The sequence below is a fragment of the Pyrus communis genome, chromosome 4 (genome assembly GCF_041283825.1).
Source record: "Pyrus communis isolate YQ-2024b chromosome 4, ASM4128382v1, whole genome shotgun sequence".
In the NCBI taxonomy this organism is placed as follows: Eukaryota; Viridiplantae; Streptophyta; class Magnoliopsida; order Rosales; family Rosaceae; genus Pyrus; species Pyrus communis.
Window position 1 is genome coordinate 7,049,697 of NC_142568.1, and position 24,951 is coordinate 7,074,647.

At 39.1% G+C, this 24,951-nt stretch overlaps 1 protein-coding gene across 1 annotated transcript; it reads left to right on the forward strand.

The window, feature by feature from the left end:
- Positions 1–10,420: 10,420 nt before the first annotated feature.
- On the forward strand, positions 10,421–11,903 carry LOC148697379 (uncharacterized). Its single transcript, XM_088691985.1, has 2 exons — positions 10,421–11,561; positions 11,735–11,903. The coding sequence occupies exons 1-2, from the start codon at positions 11,027–11,029 to the stop codon at positions 11,773–11,775; spliced, it is 576 nt and encodes a 191-aa protein (XP_088548111.1). The 5' UTR covers positions 10,421–11,026; the 3' UTR covers positions 11,776–11,903.
- The last annotated feature ends 13,048 nt before the right edge of the window (positions 11,904–24,951 follow it).

The window sequence follows — 24,951 nt, forward strand, 5'->3', positions numbered from 1 at the left end:
TAGCTGATTAGTATTAGTGAAATAAGATGAGATTATTTGTGTATTCACTTGAGTGTATTTCTGCCAAGTGTAAGATCAAAATATGTAAGGCCATGAGAGCCATGTGTGTTGATCCTAGCTATTAGCTAAGATGGGTGGCTGTGATCGTTTTGTAGTTGAATTGGTCCAACTCAGCCGTGTAACTGTTTTATTCCTTTTTGCACGATGTGTGTGAAAAGTGTGATGCTATTAAATGAAAAGATATTCCTCTGTGAAAGATAGAGAGAATAGTTTCTTGTTCTACTTCTTCAGTGTATTCATCTTCTTCCTTATTACAAACAAAAACAAAATAAAGAAAGCAAATGCTAACATGGCCTTAGAGCCAGGTTCTATCATCTGAGCCTGGGTGTAAATCTGTGAGCTCACTGAGCTGAATCGAAGTTCACTCGCAGCTCAGTGAAGGTCGTCGAAACTTCATTACCATCACAGAAGAGAAATCGAAATATTCGGACCAAAGATGTCTGGATCTGGAAGCTCGGAGGTGAGAACTCCAATTTTCTCTGGTGAGAATTCAGTTCTGGAAGATTAAGATGGTAACGTTCTTCAAATATCTTGGGTTATGGAATCTGGTAGAAAAAAGGAATTACAACCCCCGAGTTGAAGAAGAAGAAGGAAACTGAAAAGTCATCGGAAGATACAGTTGATGAAGAAATGACTGTTGTGTTCATGAAGGATGCGAAGGCTTTAGGAATCATACAAAATGCAGTCTCTGATCAGATCTTTCCTCGGATTGCCAACGCCGATTCAGCCAAGATGGCGTGGGATCTGTTGTACGAAGAATATCACGGTGGTGATCAGGTTAGATCGGTAAAACTTCAAAATCTTAGACAAGAATTTGAATATGCTAGGATGTGAGATGATGAGTCCTTGTCCAGTTATCTTACAAGGCTGAATGAATTGATTAATCAGATGAAAACATTTGGTGAATCTCTCTCTAATTCTAGACTTGTGCAAAAGGTTTTGATTAGTCTAAGTAAACCTTATGATCCTATTTGTTTGGTCATAGAAAATACAAAGTGTCTGGAGATTGTAGAATTGCAAGAACTAATTGCAATCCTGAAGAGTCAAGAACAATGGTTTGATTTGCATGCTGTTGATACAACAGAGAGAGTTTTCTCTTCACTCTCTGTGGGTCAAAAGGGGTAAAATAGAGGTAACACCTACTCAGGGAAATCTTAGAGAAACTAGAATTTAAAGGGAAAGAAGTGGGAGTCAAAATCCAAGTTTCAACAGAGACCAACTCATCTCAAAATGTGAACTCCTCTCAATTAATGGACCAAGAAGTCATAAAACCTCAGTGTCAGGTGTGCTCGAAGTTTCATTTTGGTGAGTGTAAACACAAGGGCAAACCAAAATGTTATAACTATGACAAATTTGGGCACTGGGATAAAGAGTGTATTGCAGGAAAAATAGTGCAGAAAGCTAATAGTGCAAATCAAGCAGAAGTGTCAGGAAATCTGTTTTATGCCAACAATGCCATCACTGAGGCTAGAGTGAATGGAAAATGGTACATTGATAGTGGATGCAGCAATCATATGACAGGAAATGTGAATCTTCTTGTTGATGTGAGAACCAACATTTCAGGCAAAGTTCAAATGCCTACTGGAGATCTCGTAAATATTGCAGGAATGGGTTCTTTGGTTATTGACACTAATAAGGGCAAAAAGTATGTCAGAGAAGTCATGTATCTTCCTGGTTAAAAGAGAATTTGCTCAGTGTTGGTCAAATGGATGAACATAGATATTTCTTGTTATTTGGTGGAGGAATGTGTAATGTGTTTGATGGTCCTTCACTGGATTGCTTAGTCATTAACGTAAAGATGAAAGAAAACAGATGTTATCCTTTGTCATTTCTACCTAAAAATCAAATTGCACTGAGAGCTAGTGTAAATCATTCTGCTTGGGTTTAGCACAGAAGATTTGGACATCTACATTTTGCTGGTCTTAAGCAATTGAGGGATAAGGATATGGTGTATGGCCTACCACATCTTGAAAGTCATAGTGGTGTATGTGAAGGCTGTCAATATGGAAAACAACACAGAGATAAGTTCTCAAAGAATCAAGCACTGAGAGCAAATGCCCCACTTGAAGTTGTCCATGTTGATCTATGTGGCCTTATGAAATTTGAGTCAATTGCTGGAAATAAATATTTCATGCTGTTGATAGATGATTGTTCTAGAATGGTTTGGGTGTACTTTCTAAAGCACAAGTCTGAATCATTAAGTTGTTTTAGGAAATTCAAGGCTATGAGTGAGCTACAATGTGGTTTTAAAGTAAAGTGTTTGAGAAGTGATCGAGGGGGAGAGTTCATGTCAACTGAGTTTGTATAATTCTGTGAGAATGAAGGAATACAGAGGCAACTTACTCTAGCTTACACTCCATAGCAAAATGGAGTTGTAGAAAGGAAAAATAGGGCAGTGGTTGAAATGGCAAAATCTATGCTACATGAGAAGGGAATGCCATATTATCTCTGGGCTGAGGCAGTGCATACGACTGTGTACCTATTAAATATATGTCCCACAAAGGCCTTGAACAACATCACACCTTTTGAAGCCTATTCTGGAAGGAAACCAGGTATTGCTCATCTGAGAATATTTGGTGCTCTATGTTATGTTCATGTTCCAAAAGAGCTTAGACACAAGCTTGAATCCAAAAGTGTAAAAGGTGTATTTCTTGGCTATACAACCTGTGAAAAGGGTTATAGAGTGTTTGATCCAGTTACCAAGAAGCTTATTTTGTCTAGAGACATTGTATTTGATGAAGAAGCATCTTGAGATTGGAAAAGGAGTTCTGAGCAACATGTGATGCCTCTTACTGATAGAAGATTTGTATATGAAAATCTCAATTATGAAAATAATGAAAGTTTTGAACTATCTCAAATTTCCCTGTATCTCAGTATCATGGAAGGAGTGCTAATGCTGAAAGTTCAAACTCTAAAATCACCTTGTCTCCCTCAGATGAATCTTCCAACAACATAAGTCAAGATGAAAGAAACACTCAAGCATTTGGTCACACTCCACTGAAATGGAGAAAACTAGATGAAGTATTGGCTTAATGCAATCTCTGCATCATGGATCCAGAGAAGTATGAAGAAGCAATGCAAGATGAATCCTGGTTAAAAGCAATGGAAGATGAATTAGCTATGATTGAGAAGAATGGCACCTGGAAGCTTCTGGATAGACCAACAGAAAAGCCTGTCATTGGAGTTAAGTGGGTCTACAAAACCAAGTTAAATCTTGATGGTTCAGTTTTAAAAAACAAAGCTAGGCTGGTTGCAAAGGGTTATGCTCAAAAGCCAGGACTAGACTACAATGAAACTTATGCTCCAGTGGCTAGATTGGATACTATCAGGACTCTTGTAGCTTTGGCAACACATAAGAACTAGAAATTGTATCAGCTTAAATCTGCTTTTCTGAATGGTGTATTGGAAGATGAAGTTTATGTAGATCAACCTGAAGGTTTTGTAGTTAAAGGAAAGGAAGATAAAGTACAGATTGTACAAAGCTCTTTATGGGTTAAAACAGGCACCAAGGGCCTGGTATGGAGAAATTGACACATATTTGTCTCAGTGTGGTTTTGATAAAAGTTTGAGTGAACCAACACTGTACAACAATGCAAGGGGGAAAAGACATCTTGATTGTTTCTATCTATGTGGATGACATAGTCTGCACTGGAAGTAATAGGCTGATGCTTGAAGAGTTTAAGGAAGATATGAAAAGGAAATATGAAATGACAGATTTGGGTCTTCTTCATCAATTCCTTGGAATGGGAATAATTCAGACCAACTCTAGTATTTTCATTCACCAGAAGAAATATGCAAGTTCTTTGCTAAATAAGTTCGGCCTAAATGAGTGCAAGTCTGTGATCACACCTCTTGTGGCAACTGAAAAGTTAACCAAAGATGATGGAAGTGAAGCAATCAGTGAAGAATTATACAGAAGCATTGTGGGGAGTCTTCTATATCTCACAGCCACTAGACCTGACATAATGTATGCATCCAGTCTACTTGCTAGATTTATGCATTGCCCTACCAGCAAGCATTTTGGAACTGCTAAACGTGTGCTTAGATATATTAAAGGGACTATAGACTATGGTTTGGAAAATACAAAAGGCAAGAAGGCAATATTGATTGGCTATTGTGGCAGTGACTGGGGTGGATCATTAGATGATAGCAAAAGTACATATGGATATGCATTTTCTTTTGGAAGTGGAATTTTTTTCTTGGGCTTCAGTCAGGCAAAACTGTGTTACATTATCTACTGCAGAAACAGAGTACTTAAGTGCATCTAATGCCATTGCACAAGCAATCTGGCTCAGGTTTGTACTAGAGGACTTTGGAGAACTTCAAACTGAAGCAACACCATTGCAATGTGATAACACGTCTGCAATTGCAATCACCAAGAACTCTGTGTTTCACCAGAAGACTAAACACATAGATAGAAGGTATCATTTTATTAAGGATGCACTGCAGAAAAGAATCATCGATTTGGTATATTGTCCTACTAAAGAGCAGCTAGCAGATATTTTCACAAAACCTTTGGCTAAGGATCGTTTCAACTATCTCAGGAGTATGCTTGGAGTGAAATCAGCTCAAGACCTAAAGGGGAGTGTTGAATTATAAGTCTATAGCTGATTAATATTAGTGAAATAAGATGAAATTATTTGTGTATTCACTTGAGTGTATTTTTGCCAAGTGTAAGATCAAAATATGTAAGGCCATGAGAGCCATGTGTGTTGATCCTAGCTATTAGCTAAGATGGGTGGCTGTGATCATTTTGTAGTTGAATTGGTCCAGCTCAGCCTTGTTAACTGTTTTATTCCTTTTTGCACGATGTGTGTGAAAAGTGTGATGCTATTAAATGAAAAGATATTCCTTTGTGAAAGACAGAGAGAATAGTTGCTTGTTCTACTTCTTCAGTGTATTCATCTTCTTCCTTCTTACAAACAAAAAAAAAAAAAAAACGAAAACAAAGAAAACAAACGCTAACAAGAAAATATTTTGTTTTCTCCTATATATATCAAAGGAAACTTCCTACTGTAAATTGAACGACAGCTGAAAAAAAAAAAATTATCGATGAAGATGGAGAAATTTTGAGAGATTTGATGTCTGGTGCGAAAAATAACCAAACTATAAGTTGAAGGTACCGTTGTTTACTTTGTTCGGTTTAAACAGTTTGGGCGGTTTTTTTTTTCCGCTCCTACCTCTAAACACTGTTTTAGTTAACTCCCTTGTAGAGTTTTTTAAAACCTAGTTTACAAAACCTACTCAGTAATTAATCACATAGGCAAGCATCTATTTAATTTTTTAACACGTCATTAGGCATCTGAGTTGATTCTATAATTTGTTTCTGCTAAAGGTTTCATTTTCTCTGTGTATTCCTGATTACTTTTTTGTTTGATCCACAGGACATTCTTAAGAATGTTGCATCTCAAAATACACGTGGTTATATCATCGGATTTTGTATTAAATTCTCTCCAAAAAATAATGTAATTAATCATATATTCTCTGTTCATATTCCTATCCATCAAGCTTACATCATTGGTTCTGTATAGAAGGATCCTTTATAGAATCTCATCGAACTTCATCTCCTACAAGTAACTAACTCAATCCGAATCGATAAAAACATATGCGCACTCAAAATTTGTTCCTTCTACTCACCTTGGCTCGAGCTGTAAAGCGAAAAAATCAAGCAAGTCCAAACTAGTGGCTTCATGCTTATCTATCGCATCTTTGTTGTACTTCCCAAATTGCGTTGTAAATGGTGAAATTTTACAAACGTTGTTTATGTAGCGTGACTTTACCACCTAATAGAACAATTCAGTTAAAAAATGACATGTGTCCAAAATTACTAATGAGTTTTTCTATCTTAAACATTGATCATCTTTATCACTCAATATTATCATGGAATAAAATTACTCCTATTTTTTTAAATAAAAATTTATATATTATATATGATCAATCAAAGAGAGACGATTTAAATAGAATTCCACCTGAAAACGAAAACATAAAATAGACCACAGTGACTGCTCATGGGATTAAGGGTCGATAAATGATCATGCTTTTTCAATGGGGAACCAGTGGAAAGCAAACTAGTTGCTCACAATAAAGGAAGGAATTATGAAGGTTGATATAGATGTGTGTGTCTGCGTTAATGTCAATATATCGACGTTGTCCAAAACACCAAAAACAAAAGAATACATATAAATTTTATAGGAAACTAGATATTAATCCTTGAAATAGATTATCTTTAGACTAAAACCTTAACCAAGATAAAAAATTGATTATAACCATATGTTCGGTTACCACTTGCGTGATGCTATAAGCAGAAAGCTGCTTTTGGACAAAGCAGAAAACTTAACCAATCAAGGAATTTATAACTTTGCCAGTCAATTTAGCATTAGACGTCACAGAACCGAGCGCAATGACATTCTAGAATTCATATAGCTGACCTTATTTAGTGAAAAAAAAACTTTGTTGTTGTTGTTGCTAGTCAATTTATTATTGTGAGCTTATCCAGTAAACATTATATGTATCTCACTTCTTTCCGGGAAATCATCTGCCTTTGACTTATGTCCAAGTCAGCATTTATATGTCATTTTTTTTCTTCTTAAATTATTCTTGAGTGAATTATAATGTCTCATATTTAATTTATTTATAACTTTTCACTTTATTGATAACAAAAATGATTCTACTTAAAAATGAAACTTTTTGTTCAACCCAAGATATTATCTTCAACTGTGTAAGAAGAAAGGGCCAGGGCCACCATCCACATCTAATTTTTCTTCTTCTTATACATCTAATAGTGCATGATTTATTTTTACCATTTTTTTTTTCTAGTGTGGATGATGTATTTTTACCGTCTCATACATCGAATCTACCGATTTTTTTTCTTTTGATGTTAATGTATCAATACTTCCGTACCTATATGTATGTATGTGTAGAATATGTACTACACTTCCGCACCGCTACTTCTATACCAATGCTAACGTATCCATTCTTTCGTACCTATATGTATGTATGTACCTATGTGTACGTATGTACTATCACTTCCATTCCAATATTTCCGCACCTATGTGCACGTATATATGTACCTACACATATGTACCGACACTTATCCAATTCCTATATATAGATAATAAGGAGTTGTTATACTATTTTTTTGTGATATATATATATATATATATTAAGGGTTATTATTTAATTTTTTAAACTATTGTTTTTGTAGTTGATTTTTCTATCTTCGACTTCTTAAGGTGACTGACCTAAAATTACTATAGACTTAATTTGTTTGTCAGCAAGTATAAATTAGTATAATTTACCTTAATTGGATTTATCTTATTGACTTTCGTATCAAAATTTAAATGTTTTTGAATTTTGAATGGTTTATTAACGGAATATATTTAAGCCTTAATTATAGAATAGGTTGACAATTTAAATGGGAAAGTTTGTAAATATGGTAGGTAATAGTGGTATCTTATAATATGATGTGGCGGTGAATATTAAATTAGGAACTTAAATAAGATTTTAAAATCCATTCAGGTTATAATGTAAAAATTACCTCATATAGGCCCTAAAATCTAAATGTTCCTAAATTTTATTTGGTTCATTGTTTTGGTGTCTAATTTTTAGGTGGCTCATTTACTCCAAAAAGCAGATTAGAATCCACTTAATTTCTTTTGAGAATTACTAAGAATGGCAAGACAGATTTCAGTCATTTGCCATGGCGTCTTTGGCTTGTTCGTCAAAATTGTTTGGCTCTTTTGACAAAATTGCATTATTGTTTTTCTCATAATTTTTGAGAAGGTAATTAGGTTGTTGATCTTTTGGCTAATTATTAAGTTGATCATGTTGATTCTCATGGGTGGGGATCATGTCCCAAATTTTGCTACTACAACTTATTTTAAGGGTTTTCATTGGTTCCCTAAATATCGTTTCCCATAAATTTATTTTCATTGCTTTTTTGAGGGGTTTAGTTTTTTATCTTTTTTGCATGTCCAAAATACCAAGAATAATAAAACAAAATTGTCCAATGCACAACCATTTTGTAAACTACAAATTTTTTTTTTATATATTTTATTCATTAAGATCATCTAAATCATGAGGAATAATTTAAATTCGAGTGCAGAAAGAAAGTACACTTCTATGATAAATTTGACTAAATCACTTATTCATTTTAATTTTTCATTTTCTTTTCTAAAAAGGTATATGTGGCCCATCACTTTAAAAATTAACAAAATACTTATAAAGCAAAGTTGAAATGCAAGTAATTCAATTATTAATTGGTTGGCATTGGAATATGACAGAAAAAGGCTTATACATATGGTGGTGCCCATAGTTGTCTGGCTCAGAATCTCATAAACACTAAACCAAAGAATTATCCCAACCTTTTACAAACCCAGAATATCTTTTATCCCGAAGAGTTTAACAAACCCAGAATATCTTTCATGTTAGTCTTCATATTCGGATATCTATAACTGATTTCACGTGACCTTCATGTGATGAAAATTAAAAGGAAAACCTCGCAAGGAGGTTATGTCCGAGAAAGTCGGAGCTTAGAAAACCTGGTGACTTGCGCTCGAAAACCTAGGGTTTGGACGACGGCGCGTACAGGAAAGTATGACAGAGACGGCTATTGTGCTGGTGAACGGCGCGTGGGTGTGGAGAAAGGTGTGCGAGGCGTGCTGGGTGTCATGGAGGACCCGGATACGGAAGGTATTATGGAGAACTAGGGCAGAATTTAGGAAGTAAACTTCAATTTACGGATAAAGAGAGGGGGGGAGTGGTGATCGGCAGGAAGGAAGTAGAAGAGGCTCTGATTGGGTTTCACTATATTCTGTTAGCAGAGGTGCTCACTGAAAGGGTAGTGAATGCGGAGGTGTTCATTGATCTGTTCACATCGTTGGATTTAAGAGGAGGAGGAGGAGGAGGAGGAGGAGGAGGAGGAGGAGGAGTTGGGGGGGGGGGGGTGGCAGTGCCGTATGAAGGGTTGGAGGCTCGTATGGATTTAAGGGGCAATGTTCTTCGATCACCGTCGCGTAGAACCAAGAGTCAAAGTACGGGGGAGGGAAGTGGGCGAACTGTGGGGTCACGAAGAGATGGGGATACGTATCATGATGGGCTGCAGGGGGAACTGCGGCGGAGTGATAGGGTAGGGAGAGCGGAACAGGAGCGTAGGAGGGACGGGATTAATATCGAGGGAGATATGGATATGGAGGACACGGCCTCCTCACCTGGGAAACAAGACAAAAATGCTCGACAGGGTGGAGAGGGGAGTGGGAGAAGGGAGGGGGTTCCGTAGCACTCGCCAACTAACTTTACCCAACATAGCCAAATTAAAGCCAATAAGGTCTCGAAAACCCAATCCGCCAAGTTTCTTGCCCATGGTTAACTTCTCCCATGCCACCCAATGACTAACCATAACTCATTCCATTTCCTTACATGTGGTCACGGGCAATTTAAAACATGACATCGCAAGGTTCGGCATCGCCATTGCAACAGATTTAATCAAAATTTCCTTCTCAGCCGGAGACAAAAATTGCTCCGCCCACCCATCAATATGGCCTTCAATACCCTGTCGAACCGATTCAAACACGGCCTTCAATACTTCCCAAAACCTTCTCTAGCCTGAATATTCATTTTTGCTACAATATGCTTTTTATTCTTCTTCAAACAACCCTTCCCAAAATAAATATAACTTTTCTCCAGATTAATAATTTGACCCGAGACCTTACCATACTCCTCCAATATTTTAACTACGTTCCGTGCCTCCGTCTCGTCCGCTTTACAGAAAACCACCGAGTCATCCAGAAAGAACAAATGAGTGATTGCCGTTGCTCCCAGCGCCACCCGCAAGCCACTAATCATCCTTTCCATTTCATGTTTTCGTATGTAGGACGACAGAGCTTCAACACATATAAGAAATAAGAAAGGTGACAACGGATCACCTTGCATCAACCCCCTCTGAGGACGAAAATAGCCCGATAGGTCTTCATTCACCATCACACTATACGATGATAAACCAACTATTCAAGATATCTCTCCACGTCCGAAATGCATGGTAAACGTCTCTCCAAGTCAGCCACACAAGTTGGATACTCTTCAACCTCTTCAACAGATAGCAAGGAATCACACTTCTTCCTTATCTAAAACTCATGTGTAACTTAGTTTTGAATTTCAAATGTAATCAGATGATATGTAACCAACCTCATCTTGTAATCTCTATATAATGAAGTCCATACCTCACTCATAATTAATTGAGTTGAGTTTATACAATCTATGTTTACAATCCTAGCTTAAATTCTTTCATGGTATCTCTGAGCTAAAAGTCTAACGACAGATTTTTTTTTTCTCTTCTCACATGGCTTCTCCTTCTTCCTCTCCCATTCCCCTCCCAAATGTCTCCAACTTTCTCACGATCAAACTTGATCGTACCAACTACCCCCTCTGGCACGCCCAAATGCTACCTCTCCTCCGCAGTCGTAATCTTGTTTCCTTTGTCGACGGAACCAGTCCGTGTCCTCCAGCATACCTGAAAGATGATAATGGCAACATCACTGACAAAGTCAATCCCGACTTCGATACTTGGATCCAACAGGATGCCACTGTTATGTCCTGGATCAACTCTTCTGTTCACCCTACCGTACTTGCTGCTTTAATTGGGAAAACTAGCTCCCATTCTGCATGGACAACCCTACGTGATCGATATGCTTCTCAGTCAACCGGTCGCCTTCTCCAACTCCGCAGTGAGTTGATGAATACTCACAGAGGTGATTCTTCCATCTCTGAATTCTTGGATAAAGTTAATTGTCTCGCAGATACTCTCTCTCTCTCTGGTGCTCCTGTTTCAGACTCCGATGTTGTTGCCATCATTCTCAACAACGTAGGCCCTGCCTATGAAAGCACCGTTGCCTCCGCCTAAGCTCGTGATGAGGCCATTACCTACAGTGCTTTGGAAGCACTTCTCCTTGGCGCTGAAAGACGACAGAAAATGCATACTGCATTTGGTACTGACAACGGCCTCACTGCCCTTGTAGCAGGCCGCAATGGCAATCGTGCACCTGCATCTTTTCGGGGACGAGGCTCCTCTACTGGGTTTCGCGGTCGTAGTCATTTTCCTAGTGGTCGTGGCTCTTCAAATCGCCACTGCAACTCTCCTCACTTTCACCAAGGATCTCCCTCTAATCAAGGCTCCCACTCTCGCCAAACTGATGGGATTCTCGGCCCAGCTCCTTCCCACAGTCCTTTCACTACTGGACGCATTCAATGTCAAATATGCAGTCGTCATGGCCATTCTGCGATCGACTGCTTCAACCGCCTAAACATGTCTTATGAGGGACGCGTTCCTGCACCTCGCTTGCAAGCGTTTGCTGCTACGGCACCTTCTGCCTCTGCCACAGCACCTGCCATACAGGAGTGGTTGTTTGACTCAGGGGCTAATGCTCACATCACAAATAATTCTGCCAGTCTTTCGAATCCTCATCCTTATAATGGCATGGACCAAGTCAATGGAGTTGGTGGAACAGGTTTGCCAATTTCACACATAGGGACCACTTGCATTCGTACACCTCACTCCACCTTTAGCTTACCTAATACACTACTTTGTCCACATGCATCCACCAATATTATTTCAATCCATCGCTTTACCAAAGAAAATAATTGCTCTCTAACCCTATATCCTAATTCGTATTCTGTTCAGGATCTTCACACGGGGAGGATGCTTTTACAAGGCCCGAGTAGAAATGGATTCTACCCTTTCTCTGGTGTTTCATCAACAAATAAAGGCGTGTCTGCATTTTTAGGTACTAGAGTGTCCAATTCAATTTGGCACTCTAGGTTAGGTCATCCATCTTCTCATATTTTACAAAGTTTGGTTTCTAGGAATAAATTGCCCATTAAAGGCGTTGTCACTAGTGAGTTCTCTCACTCATGTCCCATGGGTAAGAGTCACAAGTTACCTTTTCAATTGTCAACTTCTAGGTCTTTGTCTCCATTAGAATTGGTTCATTCCGATGTATGGACTTCACCTTCATTTTCTATAAATGGTTTTAAATATTATGTAGTATTCATTGATGATTATTCCCGCTACTCTTGGCTATATCCATTAAAATTAAAATCCGATGTTTTTTCTACTTTTGTGTCATTCAAGAAACTGGTTGAAAACTTGTTTAATACTAAACTAAAATCACTCCAAACCGATGGAGGAGGAGAGTACGTCAACAATACTTTTAAAACTTTTTTAACTCAACATGGAGTTTTCCATCGCTTTACATGTCCACATCATCCCGAACAAAACGGCATTTCTGAACGAAAACATCGTCATATAGTTGAAACTGGCCTCACCTTACTTGCTCATTCATCCTTACCTACTTCATTTTGGGATGATGCTTTTCATACAGCAACTTATTTGATCAATCGTTTACCAACTAGAGTTCTCCATGATGAGTCTCCTTTTCAAAAGTTGTTTCACAAACCTCCTAACTATGATTTTCTTAAAATTTTTGGGTGTGCATGTTTTCCCTATATTCGTCCCTATAATACTAATAAGTTACAATTTCGTTCCAAACGTTGCATTTTCTTAGGATATTCATTAAATCAACATGGTTATAGATGTTTAGATATGTCCACCGGTCGCATATTTTTGTCACGTCATGTCTTATTTGATGAAACCATTTTCCCCTACAAAGAATCCATTTCTACAAAGCCTTCCTCCTCCCCGTCATCTACAATACTGACCATTGATTCCCATCCTTTAATAAATCCCCCTAGGACTCCTAGCTCCACTACTTTCCCACCAAATCCGCATCCCACCTTACTTTCCACTCAACCTAACCCTTTTTCTCCTACTTTTCCCCAAAACCCGCACCATCCCACCTTACTTTCCACTCAACCTACCCCTTTTCCACCTAATTTCCCACTACATCCGAACCCCACCATTCCTTCCACTCCATCATCAACACCACCACATATTCCCTCTTCACCTATATTAAACAATCCTATTCCATCCCCATCACCCCTCTCACCTGTACACTCTATACCTGCCCTTTCCCCACCTCTATCCTCTACGAATGCAGTAGGTGTTGCTCCTGTCTCATCTTCCTCTCCACGCCACAGTCAACCTGTTCACTCCATGGTCACCCGTTCAAAGGATGGCATTCAAAAACCCAATCCCAAATATGCGCTTATTTCTGATGTGACTAATGACCTTGTTGAGCCTACTTGTTTTACACAGGCAAATAAGTTCCCTGAATGGCGTATGGCAATGGCAGAAGAGTTCAATGCTCTGCAACAAACAGGAACGTGGTCCTTAGTTCCTTTTCATTCCACAATGAATGTTCTCCCAAATAAATGGGTGTACCGTATTAAACGTAAATCTGACGGCTCCATTGAAAGGTTTAAAGCTCGTCTTGTTGCCAATGGTTTTCGTCAACAGGAAGGACTCGATTATAGCGAGACGTTTAGTCCTGTCGTCACTCATGCAACCATCAGACTTATTCTCTCCGTGGCTCTTCATTTTAACTGGCAAATACGCCAGCTTGATGTCAAAAACGCATTCCTCCATGGTTCCTTAACTGAGGAAGTCTACATGCGCCAACCTTCTGGCTTTGTCGATCCACAGTTTCCAGCACATGTATGTCGTCTTCGACGGTCCTTATACGGCTTAAAACAGGCTCCACGTGCTTGGTTTCAGTGTTTCTCTCAACATTTGGAAGAGCTCGGGTTTCATGCATCAATGGCAGATTCTTCACTGTTCATTTACTTCAATGGAACTACTGTTATTTATTTACTCATATACGTTGATGACATCCTTGTTACAGGTAATAATCCATCTCACATCTCCACCTTGATTCATCAATTGGGAAACAAATTTTCAATGAAGGACCTTGGGGCCTTGCATTATTTTTTGGGAATGGAAATTACGAGAACACCGACGGCCATGTATTTAACCCAGTCAAAATATATCCTGGACCTCCTCAAACGAACTAACATGGCTGACGCCAAACCATTGTCTACTCCAGCCCTCCCTGGCCGCAAGCTTAGTTTGTATGAGGGTGAGCCCTTGGATGATGGTACAAATTTTCGCAGTGTTGTTGGGGCTCTCCAATATCTCTTATTCACACGGCCTGACATTGCTTTCGCTGTAAATCAAGTCTGTCAATATATGCATTCACCCACAACTACACATTGGGCTGCAGTCAAGCGCATTCTTCGCTATTTGAAAGCCACTCATAATCACGGTATTGTTTACAAACTCAGTTCGTTGTCCCTAACAGCCTTTGCCGATGCCGACTATGCTGGTGACCCCGATGATCGTCGCTCCACTGGTGGCCATTGCATTTTTCTAGGGGATAACTTGATCTCTTGGAGTTCTAAAAAACAAAGAGGTGTGTCTCGCTCAAGTACAGAGGCTGAGTATCGCCAAATGGCCTATACCTCTGCCACCTTGTCTTGGTTCCGCCACATATTCCGCGATCTTCATCTCCCTCTAAATCCACCACAATTGTGGTGTGACAATATCAGTGCCTTGGCAGTAGCTTCCAATCCAGTCTATCAGGCTCGTATGCGTCATGTGGAAGTTGATTATCATTATATTAGAGAAAAAGTAATTCGCAAAGAACTAGTTGTGGGATATGTTTCTTCCGTTGACCAACTCGCGGATCTCTTAACCAAGGGTTTGTCCACAGCTCGTTTTAGTTATCTCATCTCCAAGCTTCCTGTTTGTCAACGTCCACTCAGCTTGCGGGGGCGTGATACACCAACTATTCAAGATATCTCTCCACGTCCGAAATGCATGGTAAACGTCTCTCCAAGTCAGCCACACAAGTTGGATACTCTTCAACCTCTTCAACAGATAGCAAGGAATCACACTTCTTCCTTATCTAAAACTCATGTGTAACTTAGTTTTGAATTTCAAATGTAATCAGATGATATGTAACCAACCTCATCTTGTAATCTCTATATAATGAAGTCCATACCTCACTCATAATTAATTGAGTTGAGTTTATACAATCTATGTTTACAATCCTAGCTTAAATTCTTTCATACGACACCGTAGAAATGCATTCATGAATCCAAGCGCAAAATTTAGGATGAAAACCCAAAATTTCCATTACCTCAATCAGGAATCCCCATTCCACTCGATCATAAGCTTTCGCTATATCCAATTTAATCGCCATTCTACCGTCTTCCCCTTCCACACCTTGCTTCAAAGAATGCAATATCTCATGAACAACAAGAATATTATCATGGATTTGCCTCCCCAGAACAAATGTTGACTGACTGAAGCTAATAATCCGATCCATCACAGTCTTTAACCTTTGTGTCAACACTTTAGCAAATACCTTGTACACAACATTACATAAAGAAATCGGCCTGAGTTCCGTCATTAGCCGCGGAGCCTTCACCTTTGGTATTAAGACAATATGAGTATGATTGAGCTTTTGTACAAACGCCCTGAGTGGTGAAAAGCTTGCACCATCCGTATGATATCATCACCCACCACTTCCCAATGATCCTGAAAAAACCCAACCGTAAACCCATCAGGTCTAGGTGATTTAGTAGCCAGAATTTGGAACTCAACATCTCGAATTTCATCCGTTGAGAACGGCCGAATAAGCTCCTCATTCTGCCGTGTATCCACCGTCCCACCCACACACTCCACCACATCCCCTCCTTGCTGAGAACCCCCTGACTGATATAAGGCATTGAAGTAATTAACCACAATCTCCTGCGTGTACACTGGATCTTTTTGTCATACCTCATTATGATCTTCCAACCCCTGCAAACGATTACCCCTCCTCCGTTGAACCGTTTAACCATGAAAAAACTTTGTATTTTTATCACCTTCTCGGAGCCATGTATTACGAGATTTGACCTTCCAATATAATTCTTCCTTCTTGAAAGCCACCACCAATTCTTTGTCCTTTCCTCTAATATAATCTTGTCGAACACCCTCCACTAGTACAAAAACATGTTTGCGCGACGAAAACTTGCGCGACGCAGCTAAATGCGTCGCGCAAAGTATGTTTGCGTGACGTTAAACACAAAACGTCGCGCAAAACGGTATTGCGCGATGCCAATCTTCGTCGCGCAAAGTTGTGTGCGTCCCGCAAGATTTTGGCTTTAAAGCAAGTAAGCTTTAGCACTTTTTCTGTTGACTTTGCGTGACGCAGGGCTACGTAAGTCGCGCAAAACAGCTTTGCGCGACGCACGTACACTTACGTCGCGCAAAACATCTTTGCGTGACGTATGTGGCGTCACGCAAAAGCGCAAAGCTGTTTTGCGCGACGCCACATACGTCACGCAAAGTCAACGACTTTTTTTTCCTTTACTTAGTCAGTTTGGGTGGTAGAAATTGCAAACTAGTTGCAACAACTACCTCTCCCTCCCCCATCTCTGTTCTAAACATTCTCCAATTCTCTCCATTCCTTAATCTATTTGTATCCGGTAAGCAATTTGATTTTGTATATGCAACTTTGAATTGAGAATTCAAACTAAAACTACTAAACTTGTTTTGTACAGGATTTTTGTATACAATTATCATTGAAGAACGAATTTGAAGGTATTTTTTTCATATTGCATATGGGATTTTTGTATATGTACCTTTGCTTACTTGCTATGCCCTTTTTTGGTAATGGTGGAGTTTTGTGAGATTGAATTTTGAAGTAATCTTTATTAATTTTACCTATTAAAAGGAGTGAGATTGTAGATATATTGTTGAAGACTTGTTTGGGCTTCATTTGAATACTTTATCGAGGTTAACTTATATATTTACATAGAAGAAATTGTAAGAAATGTTGGTTTCCCCTTGAAATTTCCTTAATTTGTGCTATACGGTTGAATTGAGGGTAAATGCAATGTGTTGCAACTAAGAATTATATAGAAAACCTACAAAAGCCATGATCTTCAAAGCTAATCTTATCATCACTATTAAATTCTCAATGCTAAGACAATAGGTTTTAGTTCAATAATGAGCGGGTTGATTTTTGTGAGCATACGCCATACTTATGTAGATAAACAATGGCTATGATTCTCTTATTAAATCCTTGTAGAAACTCAATATCATCTTCCAATTTTAATACAAGTAAGTAATTTAGGATTCATTTTTAGTCTCAATCCTTTGTAAACTTGAAGACAACCAAAACATCTTTCAATAAGATTTTTTAAAACCAATATGTAGCCAAAATACGCTTACACTTGTGTTCATATTCTAACAGTACATTTATCTCACCACCAAAATTACTCGAGTGTAACTAACTAGAATATGTATATTCGATGATATAATTAGTATAAACAAATAAAAACTAAGGCCATCAACATTATAGTTTACAAGGATTAATATTTTGTATCTATTTTATTTAGTTTCACTAATTATTGTGATTTAATTTATTTGTATGCACATATTTTTGTACATCAATTACAAAATTGTTTTGTGTTGTACGAAGTTAATACAACTTAACTTCGTACACTTTTTTTTTCAAGAAAAGCTTAGTTTCCCGTTTGAGAGTTAGTTGGATTTTGTGCAAGGATGCAAAAGCATGCTTGCGGTCCAATTAATTATTGAATTGTCCCATTTTTTGGACAGTTTGGGAAGGCATAGTTATGTGTTGTAGTTTGCGGTTCATAGATTAGGTTTCGATAGTGGAAATTTTGGTAACATTTCCTAATGTTCTTCGAGTACACAGTGGATATTATGTATCTACTGCGTGCACTTGAAGAATTGTAAGGAGATGCTGTCGAAATTTGCCCATGTCGAAATTTAATCCATTGGAATCGTAAATTACGGCACATAACTGTGTATTTTTGAATGGGATAGGCCCTTACCGGAGGAATAAGGTGAGAAGACAATAGTTGAAGTTGTTGTACTTTTATTGGGATTGCAGGCAAAATGGACAAACAGTGGATACAGAATCATAATAGATGTGCTATCGAGTACTTGGATGGAATAAATGATTTCATTGAATTCGCAACTAGACACAACCGAGGTTCAACTCATATTCGATGTCTCTGTAGGAAGTGTAACAACTCAACGAGGGAAACATTCGAAAATGTTCGATTTCATTTAGTAAGAAATGGGATGATGGAGACCTATACTACTTGGTATCATCATGGAGAACGATTAGACCAAGCTTCGTCTTCATACATGACACGAGTGGAGACTGTTGAATGTAATGTGGATCCTAATGAACAAGTTATGGATATTCTAAATGATGTTTATCCATATGCTACAACCAACATCAATCAGGAAGGGGGAGATGACGGTCGTCCAACCATGGATAGTAAGGCATTCAAAAACTATGAAAAACTATTGAAAAATGCCAAGCAAGAATTATATCCGGGGTGTGAAAACTTTTCGATGCTCACAGCAATTGTGGAGTTGATGCATGGAAAGATCAAGTTTCGTTTGTTAAACAAGTGTTTCGATTACTTTTTAGGAGTTATCAAGATGATGTTTCCAAAGGACAATTGTTTACCTGAAGATCATAAAAGTGCCCAAAAAGTGTTGAAGGGTCTTGGATTGGGGTATGAAAAAATTCATGCATGTGTAAATAATTGTATATTGTTCTATAAGGAGAACACACAGTTGGATAAATGCCCTGTATGCAATGAGCCAAGGTTTAAAATGACATCAAAAAATAGAAAGACCAAGATTCCACAAAAAGTAATGCGTTATCTTCCATTGAAGCCTAGGTTGCAACGATTGTACATGTCGATGCACACCGCTACCGATATGAGATGGCATAAAGAAGGAAGAGTAAATGACGATGTTATGAGGCATCCTGCAGATGGAGAAGCATGGAAAGAATTCGATCGAATGTACCCTGATTTTGCAGCTGACCTGGGAAACGTCAGATTGGGACTTGCCACTGACGGATTTAATCCGTTTGGGGTTCTAAACCAAATCCACAGCACTTGGCCGGTCGTCGTGTTTCCTTATAATCTGCCGCCTTGGAAGTGCATGAAGAAAGAATACATGATGTTGACTCTATTAATTACTGAAGATCCAGGAAAGTCCATTGATGTTTATTTGCGGCCGTTGGTAAATGAGCTAAAAGATTTATGGGAAAACGGTGTTCGTACATATGATAAGTATACTGGGCAAATGTTCACCATGAGAGCAGCAGTGATGTGGACAGTAAACGATTTTCCCGCGTATGCAATGGTTTCTGGGTGGATGACTAAGGGTTATTTGGCATGTCCAATATGCAAGGAGAACGTAACATCGTCTTGGCATGCGAGAAAAGTTTGTTATCTTGGTCATCGTAGATGGCTGATAGGAGCATATTCATGCGACTTAAATGGCTTGTTCTCGTGCATTTACGTTATGTTTCTCTCGTTATTTTAGTCCTTTATGCTTCTTTTGTGTGTTTTCAGGTTCTAAGGGCCTAGGGAGCAAGTAAGTGCATTTTGAGGCCATTTGGAGCATTTTTGGGCATGGATTGGATAGCTTATCCATGGAGCCAAGAGGATGGACGAATTTGAAGGCCTTGTATGCACTTGAAGACACAAAACAATGGCCCTAACCCAATCACATAACACATTATGCCATACAAACCAACCTATTTTAGGCCCATTCTATGTACTTAAACCCTAGCCCTTTAAACTAGTTCATTTATCACTTATCAAACCATTCACTTATCACTCACCACATATCATTCACTTATCACTTAACATATCATTCATTTATTTCACTTCCATACTCCTCTTAATTCCACATGCATTCTCACACATGCACATCATTCACTCACATTTCCACCATTCATTCTTTATTCCTTTCCAAACATCTCACTTGCATTTCCACCTTCCTACTTCATCATTTCACCACATTCTCCCTCTTTAACTCACATGCATTCATCATAATTCACAACACAAAACAACTTCATTGCCGTGGGTTCCCATTTCCTTTCCAAACATCTCACATGCATTTCTTCATTATTTCCTAACCCTACATGCATTATTTATTGCATCTTCACATGCATTCACACACACTTTACACATTCAAACCTTGAGCTCCCATTCCTATATGCCATTTTCAGATTTCCACCCACTAACCTAGTCATCAACACATGCACTTCCACCTTTCATCCACAATGATTCATGATTCATTCACTTTGCATCCTTTAAATCAATCACATACTTTTCCATCATTAATTAGCCACTTGCATCTTAAACAAACAGCCATATGTTCCCTCCACTACTCCTATAAATACCCTTGCATTCATTCATTCAATTCATATCTCATATTTCCATTCACAACACTTCACACAACACAAATACCATTCCATTGCCGTGAGTCCCACTTCATTTTCTGCATATTTTCTCTTCATTCTTCCATCTCCAACCACTCCCTACTCCATTCCACATACACCTAAAACCCTTAAGCTCACCTTAGACTTTGTGCTACAACAACGAGGAAGAAAAGAGTGCTTAAACGTTCATACAATTCAAGTTTGAGTTGTTGGAATGTTTAGGTGTTTCTTTGATTTCAAAGTTTAAATTTAATTCTCTTTGTTTTGTACGTATGAGAAGGGAAGAGAAGAGTGCCTAAACGTTCATACAATTCACGTTTGAGTTGTTGGAATGTTTAGGTGTTTCTTTGATTTCAAAGTTATGAGGAACTAAACCCCCTTTAGCTAGGGGGTGATTCGAAACTATCTTTATATTTGCATTTTGAATTGATTACGTTTGGTTGGAATTTCATAAGTTGTGGATTTAATTCGTTTAACTGTTTGATTGATAACTTATTTATGTATGTTCATTGAGATTGCAAGCTTAATTTTCATGCATAAATATGACGCTAGAATATAAGTGAATTTCACCTAATCGTTATGAACTTATATTCACAAGTAGTAGAGGTTGCTTATAAACAATCGCGTTAAACGAATTCTTGGCATAAGTTTCATGCGTATTCCATAGTAACGAATGCCTCGTCGATGTTTATGATTTCCGTTGAACTTAATGATCTTGGTTAAATGTCTCTATCATGCGTATTCCATAGTTAGGGACTTTGATTAAGAATAATTTGGTTGTAATGCGTATTCCATTCAATCCAACGAATTTAGGGAAATCTGAAAGTTAATCTAAGCGGATCTAATTAACTTGGAGCATTGAGTTTCACAACTTATCGAAAGACCAACTGAGAATCAATTTTGTTTGCAAGTGTAACATGTGTGGAGAAGAACCCCTTGGCTATTCCATCATCCATATTTTTATCACATTCATATTTACATTTTGCCTTTAATTATATTCTGTCTTTTTAATTTAATATCGTCCAACCACAATTTCCCCCCCCTATTTTGTTAAGTCTTATTCATTCGTATTTGTTTTATTTTTGTATCTTTAAGCTTTTGGAGTCATAAACAATTGCAAATTCGTCTAAATCAAGTTCTAGCTTCTATTTGAGTCAATTTGATTGTTTTAGACAATTTGAGTTTTTCAAAGCCATTCTGAGTCATAGTAGTCTTGTTAAGAGTATTTTAATTTAGTTTTTATGTTTTTAAGTCAATTTAGAAGGTTTTAGCAAGCCCTCCTAATCCCCGGTCTAGAACGATCCCTCACTTATCCATTCTACTACAATTGTCAAACGAGGGTTTAATTTGAGTGTCAAGTAAATCTCGCATCAAATTTTGGCGCCGTTGCCGGGGATTAGCAACTTTGCTAATCCTTTGTCTTTATTTTTATATTTTGTTTTTCGTGCATTCTTATTTCAGATTCTTAGTTTGTTTGTTTCCTTGTTTTTTTAGGTACTGTGTATGACTCGTAGCTCTCGGCCTATTATAGAGAACATCTCCGACTTTGACGGTGATTTTGAACGCACTTTGAGGAGAACGAGGAGTCAACAAGAGCCACCACAACCTCCACCACAACCTCCACCACAACCTGGGCTTGAAGAAGACGAAGTAGGTGTAGAAGAAAAGCCCACGGATCAGGTTTTTGAAGAAGAACAAGCCATGGCAGCAGATAATAGAACCATCAAGGAGCTTTCGGCCTCGGGTTTGGATAATGCATTGCCTCTTTGTATCCAATACCCCACGGCTGCAGAGGGGAAGACTGAGGAATTTGAACTCAAATCCAGTTTGTTACACCATATTCCGAAGTTCCATGGCTTGTCTATGGAAGACCCCAACAAACACTTGAAGGAGTTCGAGGTGGTTTGTTCGAGCATGACCGTCAATGTGGATGGGAGTATATTGAAGATGAAGGCCTTTCCATTTTCACTTATGGACAAGGCCAAAGATTGGCTCTACGAACTAGCCCCGGGAACTGTGACTTCGTGGGAGAGTATGAAGCGTGCTTTCTTGGAGAAATTCTTCCCTACTTCGAGAGTGATTCTCCTACGGAAGAAAATTAGTGGTATTCAACAGAATCATGGTGAGACATTCCCGGCTTATTATGAGCGCTTCAAGGGCCTTGTAGCTTCATGTCCTCAACATCAAATGAAGGAGGAACTTCTCCTTCAATATTTCTATGAGGGCCTCCTTCCTATCGAACGTCAAATGCTTGATGCATCAGCGGGAGGAGCATTGGTGGACAAAACACCAAGGGATGCCAAGATTCTCATAGCCAACCGAGCGCTCAACGCTCAACAATATGAAGGAGTGGGCCAAAGGGAAGCCCCACGGCAACAAAGTATAAATGAGGTGAGTGCTATTTCTGAAATTCAATCACAACTTGCTAATCTTAATTCTCTTGTTTCTCAGGTTGTGATTGGTCCAAAAGCACAAGAACACCAAGTTTGTGGCGTGTGCTCAATTCAAGGGCATCCATCCGACAAGTGCCCTCAACTAATCGAGAATGGTGGGTGGGAATCTGCCAATGCAATTGGTTTCCAAGGACAAAATCAAAACAACCCATACTCGAACACTTACAATGCCGGATGGAGGGACCATCCAAACTTCAAATGGAGGGAGCCACAACAAGCTGCCCAACAAGGAGGATTTAGGCCAAACCCCCCTGGTTTTTATTCCAAGCCGTATGCACCCCAACAACCTTCGACATCATCTCATTCAGGTACGTCCTTGGAAAGTGATCAAGCTATGCAATTACTAACCTCTATTTCGCAGGGGTTGCAAAATCAAAACAACCGAATAGCAAATAACGAGAAGGAGATGACGGATATGAAGAAACAAATAGGGCAGATTTCTGAGTTCCTTGGACAGATTAGAGAGCAAGGAAAGCTTCCTAGCTCAACCACAGTCAATCCAAAGGGAGGATTCGAATCCGCCAAGGCCATCACCCTAAGGGGTGGAAAAGAAGTTGGGACCGAGCCAAACAATCCCAAATCTGCCCAGAAAGTAGATGAAGAGACGACACAACCTGAGGCAGATCACCCTAACTCGGCCAAATCAGGTAATTTAAGTTCAAATTCATGTACTTCACGTCCTAATCTGCCCAATGTACCTTTTCCTCGCAGGTTCATGCAAGAAAAAAAGGAAGAAAGCGAGAAGGACATTCTTGAAACGTTCCGGAAGGTGCAAGTGAACATACCGCTTCTCGATGCAATCAAACAGGTTCCAAAGTATGCTAAATTCCTCAAGGACCTATGCAATACAAAGAGAAGGAGGACAAACAAAGAGGTAGTGAAGGTAAGCGAGAATGTGTCCGCTGTTTTGCAACGTAAACTGCCTACCAAGTGCAAAGACCCCGGTAGTTTCACGATTCCTTGTGTGATTGGACATAATCGTTTTGAACATGCCATGCTTGATTTAGGTGCATCCATAAATGTCATGCCTTATTCTATTTATGCATCTATGAATTTGGGTGAATTAAAACAAGATGGTGTAATTATACAATTGGCCGATCGTTCTAACGCGTATCCAAAAGGAGTTTTGGAAGATGTGATTGTGCAGGTGAACCATTTAATTTTTCCAGCTGATTTCTACGTCCTAGACATGGAGGATTCAGCCCATTCTACATCTTTGCCGATTCTCCTTGGTAGGCCATTCATGAAGACGGCCCGAACAAAGATTGATGTATACAAAGGCACCTTGACAATGGAATTCGATGGGGAAGTGATTGATTTTAATATTTCTGAAACTATGAGATATCCCGTTGATGACCATTCTTGTTTTTCCATTGATGTTATCGATTCTTTGGCGCAGGTATACCTTGAAGAATTGAACGAGGACGCCCTGGAAACAACCATCACTAAGGCCATAGAGCGCAAAAATGAAGGATTTGGGCCAATGCAAGGCCACGGCAAGGAGGAGGAATTCTTTGCAATGGGTTCTAGAGAAGAAATAATTGAGGTTGTGGCAGCCCTTGAGTCATTGCCACAACAATATGGTAAGGTTCCACTCTCACTTTCAAATTCAGTTTCCACTAAGATGCTACCTTCTGTTGTTCAGGCACCATCGCTTGAACTTAAGCCGTTGCCGGACCATTTGAAGTATGTGTTTTTGGGAAAAGGCGAAACATTGCCCGTCATCATTTCATCAAGTCTCACGGCAATGGAGGAGGAGAAGCTTGTGAGGGTGCTGCGAGAGCACAAAACGGCCATAGGGTGGACTTTGGCCGACATTAAAGGAATAAGCCCTACCACATGCATGCACCGTATACTTCTTGAGGAGGGGGCTAAACCAACTCGAGAGGCTCAACGCCGTCTCAACCCTCCGATGATGGAAGTGGTGAAGAAAGAAATAATCAAGCTTTTGGATTGCGGAGTGATCTACCCTATCTCCGATAACCGTTGGGTCTCTCCAGTTCAAGTCGTTCCCAAGAAGTCCGGAGTAACTGTTATCAAGAATGATGAGAATGAGCTCGTGCCTACACGCATTCAGACTGGATGGCGAGTATGTATCGATTACCGGAAGCTAAATGCCATGACTAGGAAAGATCACTTTCCTTTGCCATTCATCGACCAGATGCTCGAAAGGTTAGCCGGTCATGCTTTTTACTGTTTTCTTGATGGATACT

Excerpts from the sequence above, each read along its gene's own strand:
- LOC148697379 (XM_088691985.1), top strand. The coding sequence starts at position 11,027 with ATGCATACTGCATTTGGTACTGACAACGGCCTCACTGCCCTTGTAGCA. Across the intron at positions 11,562-11,734 it reads CAATGGAGTTGGTGGAACAG|GATCTTCACACGGGGAGGAT; the intron begins GTTTGCCAATTT and ends TATTCTGTTCAG.